The sequence below is a fragment of the Elaeis guineensis genome, chromosome 6, assembly GCF_000442705.2.
Source record: "Elaeis guineensis isolate ETL-2024a chromosome 6, EG11, whole genome shotgun sequence".
In the NCBI taxonomy this organism is placed as follows: domain Eukaryota; kingdom Viridiplantae; phylum Streptophyta; class Magnoliopsida; order Arecales; family Arecaceae; genus Elaeis; species Elaeis guineensis.
This window is the reverse complement of record NC_025998.2, coordinates 25,626,436-25,641,088: the sequence shown is the minus strand read 5'-3', so window position 1 is coordinate 25,641,088 and position 14,653 is coordinate 25,626,436. Positions and strand designations below refer to the sequence as shown.

Below are 14,653 nucleotides of genomic sequence, written 5' to 3'. Positions count from 1 at the left end.
AGCAGAACACTCTACAGGTGAGTTATTTGTTTCATGATGATGTATCTTATATCTCATCTGTATGCCATATCAGTGTCTCCACACTCTTTGGTTACGAGAATAACCAACTTATATAGCACACAACGACCTACATTCGATAAACATCATCGTCCTTTAATGACATATCATTTGGTCGCGAACATGTTTAAGAACTATTCGATAAATCTTTTTTTATCAATTTTCATATAGTTTTAAGGACTTCATCACAACATATGAGTTCATAAGGAAGATATACACTTTGTGATAAAAAATATCAAATAATTTTTATTAATTCATAATTTATATAGAATTATAAAAAGCACAATTGTTCAAACGATTGGCTTTAGGACACATTTCCTAATAATATATATGCACTAAAAAAAATATTTTCTATATTTGGATAAGCAAAATAAAATTAATGAATATATAAATCACCAATAATCATGTTCATCAATATAAGAATAATTAATCAACCTTTGAGCAATTTTGTAAATATTTTATAATAATGAACTTCAATTTACTCTTACTCAAAATAAACATCATGTCATTTATAAGCATCAAATTTATGAAAAAATTATTATGCAAAATGAAATTTCATTAACTTAAACACTTGGTTACTTTGGTGACAAATAAAGTCTATTATAAAAGAAAAATTCAAATTGGATAATTACGTCACTTTGTTTCTTCCATACTATTTTATTTTATTTAAATCCTATCATGGTAGTTGCTAATGGAAGAAACAACCATTCGGCATTATTCTTTGTCCATATATGGACAAAGGCAAGCATGTAAAGAAACATGCAAATCAACCGTTGCATATATTTACGTACATACATTTATTTGAATATGGACAATTGTAGCTAGTATGACAGCATGACAGTTTTTTTTTTTTTTTTAATACCCTGACTCATCAATTAATTGTTCACCAATTCAAGAAATGGAAACTGATAAAGCAATTGTGCCTTTACATACAAACATTCCTTAACATGCAAAACATGCAAATTGTTCCTTTATAGCAACTGCAATGGACATCCATCATGCCGGCATCAGTATTTATTTATGGAAAACCCATGCTTATAAACACCAGACAAGATACGATACATAATAGATATCGTTTATAGATTTACAATATCCAATGGGTATGAACAGTGCAGAGATAACAACAACATAACTTACATAAGTCCATAAACTTTATCATTTTTCAGAGATATATATATGGCCAAGAAAGCATTCTTTCTTGAAGAGAGTCAACAGTGGCTTTGGGTAAATAAAATCAACAGTAACTTTGACAAAATGAATTTCTTGCTTTACAAGAAATCCAATTCAATTGGCAAAGAAACATCCTGGAACCTTTGTCCGCCAAAGTTAACAACCGAAATATATATTGTCATCCATTAATAGTTGACAACAGACTTATAGATCTTTAAATTTTAATGAAAAACATGAATTTCTAAATCATACTCTGATACCATATGTAAACCATTAATTGTTCTGTACATACATTTAATTAGGCATAGAATCAATCAATCCCATAATCTTAGAATTCATATTTTCACATAATGCAGAAAATATATATACTTTTGTCCGTATTATCTGCTGATGAAGCCGATTATATAATTGCGGAGGAAGATTTGATATTTCTCTCTTGACCCTTTCCCTAGTGATGGAGTTCTTTATTTTAAGGCTTTTTCTTTGCAAGAATGATAATTGATTTTTTCTTTTTGTTCAGGGTTGAGAGAGGACCAAACTCCTATTTATATATAGTGGGTGGTAGCTTCCATCAAATTACCAAGAGTTGCATCCCTTCAATAGCCAATAAGATTTAAGCATTATTTAATTATTAAATCATATTTTATATGGTATGGGCCACCATAAATTCTTACACAAAGATCTCAAATGCTCGTAGGCCTTCCTTTGATCTTTTGCTGCATTTTGAGAGTAAACCAGAGCTACTGATAGAGGAGCATTCCAAGAATAAATGTAATACACCTTTCAGCATCAAAACCACATAAAAGGTAGCAGAGTCTCAGCATTCAATCTGTTTTATATACCAATAGATTTTTGTGAATTATATATATGCTTTTCTACTTTTAATAGTGTGAGGAGACAAAACCATTCTATAATATTGCTTGCAATTTTATGCACCAGTTATAACGATTACTACCAAAGACAATACTATATTAAAATAAAATGAATAAAATATAGTGACACCTACAGATTTTTCAAAATATCACATGGCAAATGGAAGACAATAAGAAATTCTTAGTCAAGAGGAAGGATGTTTAATGATTTTTACTAAGTTCTATGTCAATCATAAAGTCAAATACTCTAGATTGTAATTTAAAACTTCCAAATTGAAATGGAGGTATAACCACTAATTAATCCTAGGTCTGTAAGAACCAAATATATATAAAAGATCGGTATATTTGTGCGTGTGCGTATATGCATACACCACGGTGGAAACCGTGGTGGTCAACTGTGGAATGCAAGGTTCCACCAAAAAAACAAAAAACAAAAAAAAAAAAATTGTGGAATGCAAGGTTCACGCTTGTGAACACGTGTGAGGCTCGCAATGGGGGAGTAACCCAAGCCACGTCAGTGATACATTGACACACCTGACCCAAGACAGGACACGTGGCCATCACGCAGTGGATCCCAACTTATCCGATTCTTGAACTGGCAGATAAGGCATCCCAATCAAACACTCTCCGAATAAAATCTCGCACATTCTCTCCTTCTCAGAGACGAACCCAGAGAGAACGAGAGAGAGCGAGAGAGAGGGGATCGGGAGATGGCGCAGGCTATGGCTTCGATGGCTGGCTTACGCGGCTCCTCGCAGGCAGTACTGCAGGGAAGTCTCCAGCTTAGTGGCTCGGGCCGGCTGGCCATGCCGGGAAACAACCGGTTTTCAGCGGGCCGGCCCTGCCTTACGGTCAGGGCCCAGCAGGGCCTGGCCGAAGGCGAGGGCGTGGCTCAGAGCGGGCGCCGAGCCCTGCTGGGGCTCGCGGCGGCTGGGATCGCCGGCGGGGCCTTCGCCAAGGCCGTGCTCGCCGAGGTCAAGCCCATCAAGGTGGGCCCGCCTCCCCCACCCTCCGGTGGGCTCCGTAAGTGCTCGATGGCTCGTTCTTTTATATGTGATATTTTTTTTGGGTTAGATTCCAAGAACTAGATTTATTTTCTAAATTTCTTGCTATTGTTTCCCTCCATTTTTTTTTTTTTTTTGAACAATGCAGCTGAAGAAGGCATTGATAAAATAATACGATAGCAGGCTATCATGAAGAGAGACTGCTAGATTCTTATCACAATCTTCAAATTATAGGAGGTTTTTCAAGGAATAAATTGGTGAATTTGTGGCTTTATGTAATTTGGAATTTCTTTCATTTTGTTGAATATTGTGTTTTTGAAAGGAATTTTTAAATGCTGTTTATACTCAGCTCTACTAAACTAAGCCTTAACTATATGAATCCTTTCCCCCCGTAACCCGTTTCACTCGATTTAGAGCTATTCTTCTAAAAGATGTTTAAATAAGTTTTCAAACTATATGTTATAGAAAAATAAATGGCCGGCCCTTATAATTTGGAATTGGATGATTTCTTTTTTTTAAAAGGCTTGTGTGACAGATAAAGCAATAGATGGTTTGGATTTTGACTGTGTATTATAATCTGACAAGCCTCTTAAACCGTATGTCTGTAGAGTCCAATTATAATAGTGTTTGCACTTCACAAATTTTACTTTGCTTGTCCTACTCCCAACTCCTCTTTAGCAATCTATCTTCATCAAAAACTCCTACACTTATTTTCTAGATAGAAATTCTGAATTAAAGAATGAAACAGTATGCTAGTTTGAAAGCCAAAACCTCTTATGGCGAATGCATTTGAGAGTTTGACCTGCAAGTGTCTGTACTTTCCGATAATTAGTCCCATATAATTTTTTTTTACCTCCTCAAAAGTTTGGCTCTTTGTCATCTTTAATACAATACTAGTATCTTCACTAACAGCTTTCATGTTGCAATGAATTTGCATGCAACAGCTGGGACCCTAAATTCAGACCAACCAAGAGACCTGGACCTTCCAGTGAAGGATAGATTCTACCTGCAACCCCTTCCTCCAGCAGAAGCTGCAGCTAGGTTGAAAGAGTCAGCAAAGGACATCATGAACATAAAGGAATTAATAGACAAGAAGCAATGGCCTTATGTTCAAAATGACCTTCGTCTCAGGGCCTCTTACCTCCGATATGACCTCAATACTGTTATCTCTGCAAAGCCGAAAGAAGAGAAGAAACCCCTCAAGGAGCTTGCAGGGAAGCTCTTTGCCACAATTGATGAGGTATATATATTAGCATATATAGATAGAACAGGGAATAAGTTGAACTGTTCCATATCAAACTCGTTTACGCCTATCTAACATTGCTTACCTCATCTTGTTGTCAGCTTGATCATGCTGCAAAGATCAAGAGCACAACGGACGCCGAGAAATACTATGCGGAGACCAGATCTGCCCTTGCTGATGTCCTTGCCAAAATAGGCTAGAGGAAAGCTTATTCCTGTCAAGTGTTGTCAACTTTGTCTTTATTCTTTGTTAATATCAAACTAGTTCTGGATATGATTTCTAGCAAGTGAGTATCACAAATGTTGTGTTGTCTATCTTTAAGATTTTGTAGGGCATGGGCTGGAATATTGTTTTAGCTTTCCTTGCTAAGATACGACATCATAGCAGCACATTAGGCTAAAGAACAAACTTTACAATGGGGTTGACTACAAATAGTTTACCATTTGGAAGAGGAAAACTGGGATAAGACATGCTACACGAAGTATCCCTTTCACCAAGCTCCTTGTTCCTGGACTACATGGTGCTGCTTTAGAAAATGTTACCGACCAGCTATTGCAATGCACAAATTAGCAGTCAGACAAAACGTATATAGTCTCATGCTGTGCCTTGTGTTTGTGTTTGCCTAAGGTGGATTCAGCAGGTAAAGAAAGCAATCCATGAACCCATCTTGCTCAACAAGAACTTCACACCATGGCTCTAAGATGCTTAAATGTTTGGGCCAACAAGATCTACTTTAGGAACTAAATTAGCAACCTAAGCTTTTGTTGCCTGGAAGGCCCCATTAATGTTTGAGTTGGCGGATGAAAATCAGACAAATTTCATTGGAAATAATAGAATGATAGCAGCATAAGCGCAAAAAATTCTCTCCAACCTGGGCATGTTGCTGCTACTGGCCAAGGAAAGTAATTTTTTACTCTCCATGCTGTTCTCATATGTGACAGGATGGAAGGCTAAGAACTAAGAAGAAATATTAGAGTAGAATAGGAGAATCTTTAACCGTTGACTACAACTAGTCATGTTTGCAGGTTTAGCAAGCTGGATTAAGAAATACACCTGAAGTCCAACCTAATTATTAACCGATGAGCACCATAACTTCGAGACAGAGACTCTTGCTATAATCACAACATCAAAATTTCCATTACATAATCAACAAACCAAAAGAAAAACTTCAAAATTTGTCCAATAAATCCATCAGAGGAAATTAAGTAAATGCAGAGTATGATGGTTAAACTTGCATGAACCATGAAGCGACATTCACCGAAACAAAAAAAAGGCTTGTGCAATTTATCAATCTGGTATGCAACTAACAATACCAATATGGATGGTACTAATCCAAAAGTTAAGGGCCAAACGTCATGCCCAGTTACAAACAACAGATAAAACAACATCCTTCCATGCAGTTAAAAGACTGGACCTACTTAAGCCATTTGATTTTCTTTTGGTAAAGCTTAAGCCATTTCATTAATAACAACAATCAACTTCCCCACTTCGGAGGCCTTGGCCAGGCCCCTATGCTTGTGATGGCATTCATTGATCCTCTCCTCATGACCTGCTTTCCTCTTCAACTCAATTCTGCTATAAACCATTAACTAGTGAATTCCTATAGCTTGATTGAACTATATGAGGATAAAAAGAATGAATAGAGCAAGATAATTGAGTTGGCTCACCAATCATGACAGTTTTGGAGTATCTTGCCCAGCCTCCTTCGCATCATCAGTTGTTCTTTCCCCAATCTGCTTTGCTTCTATTGTCTCATCAGCATCGTCTCTTCCTTCTTTTATCTGCCTTTGCTTTGCCAGGGCTCTTCTTGCTTCCCTTCGACCCTCCCTCTTGGAGACCTCTTCAGAAGAGAAGAAACCCATATTCCCAAGCTGCTCATACATTTTCTCGATCTTGGTCTTCCAAAATAAACCCATCTCTGTCTCTTCCTTCTTTTATCTGCTTTTGCTTTGCCAGGGCCCTTCTTGCTTCCCTTTGAGCCTCCCTCTTGGTGATCTTGAGCTCCTCAAAGCCCTTTTCAGTCTTGGCTTCCTCTTCAGGAGAGTAGAAACCCACTTCCATATTCCCAAGCTGCTCATACATTTTCTCAATCTTGGTCTTCCAAAATAAACCCATCTCTGTCTCCATTTTATGGTAGGGTGTTTTCAGAAGGTTCTCGTCTATGCCATCAGCTTTGTCAATGCACCTGAGAGTGTGTTGTAACCTTGACCTGGATGTCTCGGTCATGGATATAACTGAGCAGGCACTTTGCTTGTATATTAGGTGTCCATGCCCATCTAGACCTTTATCACAAGAATATTGCAAGATCAGATAGGGGTTCTTCTATTGATAGTATAATACCCAGAAAAAGAAGGATAAATTATATCAGTGACATGATTTAAATAATATAAAGAACTATATTTAAATAACAATAAGCACGTGAAGCAAATTTTCTGACATTATCAAGAATTTAAAGGAATGAGGCCAACAGCTCACTTGTCTGAGAAAGAAAGAAGTTTAAATCCTATGATAGATTTGAGGAATATTCCCCTGATTGATATCATAGTCCTGCTCCAGCAAAAGATATTCAAGGATTCAAGCCATACTACCAGCCAGAAAGGAGAAATCAACACAAACTAACTGCATTTTATGCTAACCTAGATAGTCCACTACTCACATGATAAACTAAATCACTTCTAAAAGCTTGCTCAGAAATAAAGCTGGATGATGAGATGATTCAGTGAAGAGAGTTAATGCACTTTATTCGATTTAGAATTTAAAAAAAACTGAAATGCAATTGTGTTATTCATGTTAATCTTCTGAATTTAACAAGTATCTCTAAAATGAATAATGACACAAAGAAATAATCGCTATCAAATTTTATAGAGAAAATCCAACAGAAGGATAGACTAGCTACATTGTAAATCCTAGCAAGAAGTGAGATGTGAAGCAACAAAGGTGTCAAGTACATTTCTTATTTTTTGGCTTTCAGATTTAGACTATAGCCCCAAGTCGTAATTGTTATTGTGAGCACTTGTGAGGGCATATTTTTAGTTTCATATTGGTTATACATTGGGTAGATATTAGATATTTATATACGGCCAACCAATCTAAATAATATCTTTTGACAAGCCTTTTTGGATGAAATCCTAGATTGTTATAAATGACACTAGAGTAGACCCGATCCCTTGTCCATGTGGACTAGAAGACATTGCAGCACAAGCCCATTTGGGTTGATTGTAGGCTAATCATGGTGTTTGCAATTAGAATAGTGGTATTTGTGAATGGATTTGGATTCTTAACCTAACAAAGACACTAAAGCTTGAATGGGAGGAGTACGTGAAGATTCGTGTGGGTGTGTTTCTAGTCCCACATCAACGATACATTGGATAGATCTTGGATAATTATATAAGATCATTAAATCCAAATAATATCTTTCGAACAATCTTTTTGGGTGAGGTCCTCAATTGCCTGTGACTTTCAATTTTATAAAAACCTATGCTCCAACTTGTAACTAGTAACATCTAATGTTACTCAACAACTAAAACTAACCACTAGCATATAAAGCCTATGATACGTTAGAAACATCCTTTTGAAAAATACAGGCACTTCAATCACGAGACATGCACAGATATAAGAGCTTATACTCAAACCAACATGCAACTGCATTGCAATCAAAGGGTGTCAACATGCATCAAGAAGCCTAGTAGCAAACTTTTAAGTATACAATTCATACTAGTAATTTATCAATTATAACAACAAGCTTCCCAAGATCAACACAATCAATTCACAAATTTGTTGCTATCAACATACTTACGCCGTGCAGGTCAACGTGAGAGAAAATCAACTGGTTAACAAAGAAAAGCCAAATACATAAGAAAATCTTATTTTTAGTGGGGATTGGTTCCCTCCCTGTAAGTTGTTGTAACCCCACATAACTACTCCACATCACTCAAAATGAAACAATCACACAGTTCAAGTTTCTGCAGCATTACATAGGTCCCTTACTTGTGCACATATTTGATGGTGCTGGTATATCTAGTTCTAAGCCTCTCTCTCACAACATCCAACAAAGATCCTGTCTGGTTATTTTAGATGACATTCCAGTACCAAATAGATACCTCCACAACAAACAAGATGTAGATGTTAGTTTGAGGATAAATGGAACAAACAATTTCCCCTCTTTTGCATTCTGTTACTACCAACCACTACAAGTTTGATACTGTTGCGGCTAAAGACTCATGACTCGACACATGAGGTATTGTCCGCTTTACTCCATGGACCTCATGGTTATGGTTTTGTTCTTTAGAAGGTGCCTCACGTGAGAAGGATGATCCCTTCCTATATAAATCAAAATCTTTCTTGACTCACAATCAATGTGGGACTAATGATGCCCTCTCTTCTACACCACAACATAGTCCCCTACTCAAGGGGCAATTTGTATACCCCCACGGACCGTATCTGTATACTCTCAAAAATTGGTGATCGGGCGGAAGGAGCTCCACAGTCCGTGGAGGGTGGTGCCCTTCTTCTAGAGCTATTGTTGCAGCCAAGAGCTCATGGCTCAGCACGTAAGGTATTGTCTGCTCTGACCCATGGGCCTCCTGGTTTTGTACTTCAAAAGATGCCTCACCTGGAAAGGATGATTCCCTCTTACATAAGCTAGAGTCTTTCTTGATTCACAATCAATGTGGGACTAATGAAATCTTTCTTTCTATACTACGATATAGTCCCCAATCAAGAAAAAATCTGTGTACTCTCATAGACTGCTGTTCGGACAGGGGGAGTCTCATAGTCCATGGAGGGTGGTGCTCTCCTTCTAGCACCATTATTGTGGTCAAGGGCTCATGGCTTGGCACGTGAGGTATTGTTCATTCTAGCCCATAGACCTTATGATTTTGTTCTTCAAAAGGCACCTCACATGAAAAGAATGATCTCCTTCTATATAAGCTAAAGTCCTCTTTGACTTACAACTAATGTGGAACTAATGATGCCCTCCCTTCTACACTACAACATAGCCTCCTAGTCAAGAGAGAATATGTGTACTCCCACAGACCGTGTCTGTGTATTCCTACAAACTGATGTTCAGGTGGAAGGAGTCCCACAGTCCGTAGAGGGTGGTGCCCTTCTTCTAGTGTAACTATTGCGGTAAAAGACTCATGGCTTGGCATGTGAAGTATCATCCACTCTAGCCTATCGGTCTCATGATTTTATCCTTCAAAAGATGCATCATGTGGGAAGGATGGTCCCCTCCTATATAAGCTAGAGTTTTCCTTGACTTACAACAAATATGGGACTAATGATGCCTTTCTTTCTAGGATGATCTCCTTCTATACAAGCCAGAGTCCCCCTTTGACTCACAACCAATATGCAACTAATGAAGCTCTCCCATCTACACCATGACAGATACCACTCTCAACCAAGTCAAGGTAACGTGATATGATGGGTTTAATTGCAATTAACTGGTTCAGAAACGAAATGAATTAAAATAATAATTTCAGCCAGTGAGGATGACTACACGATCAAACAATGAGAAAAGGCAAAGCTGGCAACTCATGTCCATACACTAATACTAGCACAGTTCTACATAACTCAAGGAAACAACAATTGAAACTCTAAATTTCCCGATTTCACAAAAAATCTAGCAAGCCATATCCTGTAACCACAAAAACTTGTTTTGCCACCAAAATAAATGAAATACTCATATATACCTACTTTCTACCAACGACTCAGTTTTCTCAAGACCAATCTAAACAAAGACAGCATTTTTAAGCACTTGCAATAAAATAGATCAAAAAAGAACAAATTTTGAACGCATTCAGGGCAAGATCAAAACTAAAGAGAACATCAAAGAACGGAAATCACACAACCTTGAAAAGAAATCACGGAATGGGGAGGCGACAATGGAAGAAGTACTTGTTGCCGCCATCCTCACTGACCTTGTTGCCGAACTGGATGTGACGGCCCGCATGGATGCCGCGCTTGGCCCTTCCCATGATAAGCTTGTTGTTGGAGAGACTCTTCCTCACCGATTCCAGCACCTCCGTCGGCACCGAATCCTTTCCCACCTACCGAACGAAGAGAGAACGAATAGTTTTTGGGAGGAGAGAGTGAGGTGGGTTTCCATGGACTTCTTGTTCGCACGTGCGTTGTACTCGAATGGAAGCAGCTAGAATGGACGGCTGTGATCATATCTCTATCTCTACGACCGTGATTTCTGCGTGCGCTTGTTCACTTCTGTTTGCGAACCCTGTCAAATCCAGCTTAACACCTGTAACACCCAGCCCAATTGGACCTGAATCAAGCCCATACGAAGAAAAAAAAAAAAATCTGAAAGAAGGCTCCCATTGGAGCCTTCTTCTTCTTCTCCGCATTCAATTAGCAGAAGAACTCCTAGAGCCACAAAGAACCCTAAGAAGACCTCTATAAAATCTCCCTTTCCTTCTCTATGGCTAGCCACGACGAGCATCGAATTTCTCTTTTTATTTTTCTCGAATTTTTCCATCGAAGTCGCGGATGTCCTCATCGTGTTTATCTCAAATACTCGTCGGAGACCTCACCGGAGTCGGAGGTAAGCCCTTCTCCTCTTTCCTCTCTTCCTTCCCCTTCTTTCCACGGCACGGTGCACCTTTGCCGGCCGTCGAGCTCGTCAGAAAATCCATAAAAAGCTGAACCTCTGTTTTGCCCTGTTTGGCCAGGCAATCTTCCTCCTCTTTTTCGGCCATCGACGCCGTCGTTTGCGGCTTCAAACCCTTAGGATAGGACCCTTACCTCCTAACCTTGATTCTCTATGGGTTTTGGCCGTCGGCGACCGACCAATGATCGAAAAATAAAAGGTAAGGGGCGGATTCCTTGTTTTTCTGATTTTCTCTAAGTTTCTCGCCGGCCGAACCTCGTCGCCAGTCTCTCTTTGCTCTATCATCGTCGACCAGACACCGCCGTCCCTCATCAGAGCTTAAGCCATCGAGCCCCTTCCCTCTGGTCCTCCCCCTATTTGGCCAAGGAAGAGGAAAGGAAGAAGAAAATGGAAAAAAAAAAAGAAAAAGAAAAAGAAAAAGAAAAAGAGAAAGACAAAAAGAAAAATAGAAAAAAAGAAAGAAAAAGAAAAAAATTTCTCTCTCTCTCCTCTCTCTCCTTTCTCTCTATTTCCTCTCTCCTCTCTCTATCTTCTCTTTCCATCTTCTCTCTCTAAATTCTCTCTCTAAATTTTTCTCTCTCTTTATGAATTTTGTCTCTCTAGAATCTTTCTCTCTCTCTGATTGCATCACGGACTCTAGGATAAATTTGAGATAAAAATATGATGACTAGAGATTGCTCCAAAATTCATGCAGTAGATTAGATCTCGGTCTAATCCATTTTCGAAATTTATAACATCAATCACGGTTAATCTATATTGAGTCATCTTGATATGATCTCTGATAATCTCGATCATGATTGCCTCGTTTGAAGGATATAAAGATTTTTTTTCTCTATTTTCTCTCTCTAAAACTTTCATTCTCTAAAATTTTCTCTCTTTTCATGAATTTTCTCTCTCTAGAAGTCTTATGGATCAATGGAGGGTCCTGATACATAGACAAATCCTAAATTTGGTTAATCCTAAGAGAGGTCCTAGATTTGTGTTATTAGGATTGATTATCGGATAATTTTTTCTATATATATTTTTTATATTTGATCAGGATCATGAAGAGATATGATTGTCTGCATAAAATGTCGAGTAGAATATCTTATTTTCAAAATTTATAAATCAAAAAAAAATATTAATTTTTGTGCTTGAATCAGTCACCGGTAAAGATAAGAATCCCTTTACATGATCACTATTATATATGCTATTTTACTGTTGATTGGTTTTGCATCGTTAGATTTGAGATTGATGAATTTTTTATATCTGAGATACTGTTATTTGATTTTGAGCATGAGTATGTTATGTCAATATATATGTATCAGAGATTGATGGTATGATTATATAGATATGACATATCTAAATTGATCATAATATAAGTCGGAATTGATTCGATGAAATCAACACATAATGATTAAATGAAAAAAATATGGTTTGTACTAGCTTTGTCATATGGAGCAGCTCGTCAGGAGCTTATGCCTGGGACAGTCTGCCAGGAGCTTATGCTTGGGACAGCCCCTATTGGTTTATAGGTGGATCAACCCATCAGGAGCTCATGCCTGGGACAGCCCACTAGGAGCTTATGCTTGAGACAATCTCTCACGGGCTTTTGTACGTGGGACAGCCGGTCAGGAGCTCATCCTGGGACAGTCTTGAAAGGCTTTTAAGTGAAAATTGATTCGGATGATGACTGAGGTATAGACTTGGTTAGTCCAAAGTCAGAAAGAAAAGGTTAAAAATCATGTGATTATGAAAAGAGAAATGAAAGATAAGACATGAAACAATTGTTGAACAAAAGTGTTTCACCTGTTAACATATGATGATGTATTTATTTTAACAAGACAGAAAATTTATAGATATTTGCAGTATTCTGGATATTGAATATGAGATTTTATATTTTATTGTTTATCCTTATTTTCAGATTATATTATTATACTGATGTGATATAAAAATTCTTACTGGGCTGTAAAGCTCACACCCTTCCATTTTTCTTTTTTCTTCTCAGAGTTACAGGATGTTGATAATTGGCTATGGCTTGGATTTACGGATGAGCAGATGGATAGATAGAGTGTCATAGTATCTGATCAGAGGATTGAAAGAATTTTAATTATAATTATATAAGTTTTACTAGTTATTATTGAAATTAGATATTATGGATGTTGAGGTTGTAATGAAATATTTGTGGCCTTGCATATTTTTTAGAGTTTGTTCTAAGGAGTATGCGGCCATCACGTATCCGACCTGGGTATTGGATTCGGGGCATGACAGAATGGTATCAGAGCTTAGGTTATGATCGTTTGGAGATTATGATATAAGTGATTAGGATATGACAAAATGATATTAGAGCTTAAGTTTAAGTCACTAGGGATTATGAAGTGATATCAAAACTTTATTTAAGATCAATAGGGTGTGACAAAATGATATCAGTGTTTAGGTTAAGATCATTAGAGATTATGAAGTGATATTAAAACTTTATGTACGATCAATAGGATGTGATAAAATAGTATCAGTGCTTAGGTTAAGATCATTAGAGATTATGAAGTGATATCAAAACTTTATGTATGATCAATAAGATATAATAGAATGATATCAGAGCTTGGTTATGATCATTGGGGACTATGATACAAGTGATTAGAATATGGCAGAATAGTAGTAGAGCTCAGATTTAAGGTCACTAGGGATTGTCATATAAGTGATATCAAAACTCTAGGATTATAATCAATAGAGTATAATAGATAATATCAGAGTTTAAGGTTATGATTATTAAGGATGTGATAGAATGATATTAGAACTTAGGTTATGATCACTAAAGAATATGACTTAAGTGGTATTTGATTTTAAGGTTATAATTATTCAAGATTATGACCTTAGTAATATTTGAACTTGAGGCTATGATCATAAGAAACATGATAGATATAAAAAAAATTTAATAATTAGATTTCGAATCAATAGATACGATGATGAAATTTATGCATAAGTGACATATAATGTCCATAATAAAATTGACGAGTTATATCTTGGATTTCAATTAGTAAGATTGACCTAAGTATGAGAAGAGTTGACTCTGGAATGAATTACAAGGTATTGATAAGTTATGTTGAGTATACTAGATGATTTTGGAATGTTAAACTTATATGATTGAAGATCATGATATTTTTTCTAATTTTGATGATAATTGTCTGAGTATTATAAATCTTGGATTTATCAAAAGAAAGTTAATCAGGGTATGGTCTAAGAAAGAATTGTATCATATGAGAGAGAAATATTTTGGAGTATTGAATCTATAAGAGGATCATATATGAAACTCGAATTTAGATGAAAAATATACTTGAATTTTATTATAAGAATATAAGATACACATCTTGGTAAAATTTTTGGTTATTCAAAATGTCATATTGCATTGAATTTCAAGTCAAAAGTTTGCTTTTCTAAGTGGATCTAAAGAATTTTGATGATTTGAATAGGAAATTGGTTTTATTAGAGTATGATATATACGTTATGATGAAATCTTTAATAATTCATATTACCATCTTTGGATTAGATTTCTTAATTTTTTTTGTGATTGTTGAAGATGGTGAAGTGTATTAATTATTCAAGTCAAAGTTCGGATTTCTGAATTGAACTAAGATATCTTGCTAGTGTTAAATTTTAAATGACTTATACAAGGGATAAAATTTTATATGGATTTATCGATTAATATTAAGGGTTG

General features: G+C 36.7%; 2 protein-coding genes across 2 annotated transcripts; one reads left to right on the top strand and one right to left on the bottom strand.

The window, feature by feature from the left end:
* The first annotated feature begins 2,759 nt into the window (after nucleotides 1–2,759).
* LOC105046935 (oxygen-evolving enhancer protein 3-1, chloroplastic) lies at nucleotides 2,760–4,660 on the top strand. The gene is made up of 3 exons (XM_010925687.3): nucleotides 2,760–3,122; nucleotides 4,048–4,343; nucleotides 4,448–4,660. The coding sequence occupies exons 1-3, from the start codon at nucleotides 2,810–2,812 to the stop codon at nucleotides 4,544–4,546; spliced, it is 708 nt and encodes a 235-aa protein (XP_010923989.1). The 5' UTR covers nucleotides 2,760–2,809; the 3' UTR covers nucleotides 4,547–4,660.
* Nucleotides 4,661–5,599: 939 nt separating this feature from the next.
* LOC105046936 (uncharacterized) lies at nucleotides 5,600–10,419 on the bottom strand. Its single transcript, XM_073259405.1, has 2 exons — nucleotides 10,265–10,419; nucleotides 5,600–6,628 (listed from the first exon to the last, which is right to left on the bottom strand). Exon 2 carries the CDS (start codon nucleotides 6,570–6,572, stop codon nucleotides 6,222–6,224), a length of 351 nt encoding a protein of 116 aa, XP_073115506.1. The 5' UTR covers nucleotides 6,573–6,628; nucleotides 10,265–10,419; the 3' UTR covers nucleotides 5,600–6,221.
* Between the last annotated feature and the right edge of the window lie 4,234 nt (nucleotides 10,420–14,653).

Coding starts and splice junctions, on each gene's coding strand:
- LOC105046936 (XM_073259405.1), bottom strand. CDS start 6,572: ATGACCGAGACATCCAGGTCAAGGTTACAACACACTCTCAGGTGCATT.
- LOC105046935 (XM_010925687.3), top strand. CDS start 2,810: ATGGCGCAGGCTATGGCTTCGATGGCTGGCTTACGCGGCTCCTCGCAG. Junction 3,123..4,047: donor CCCACCCTCCGGTGGGCTCC/GTAAGTGCTCGA, acceptor TGCATGCAACAG/CTGGGACCCTAAATTCAGAC. Junction 4,344..4,447: donor TCTTTGCCACAATTGATGAG/GTATATATATTA, acceptor TCTTGTTGTCAG/CTTGATCATGCTGCAAAGAT.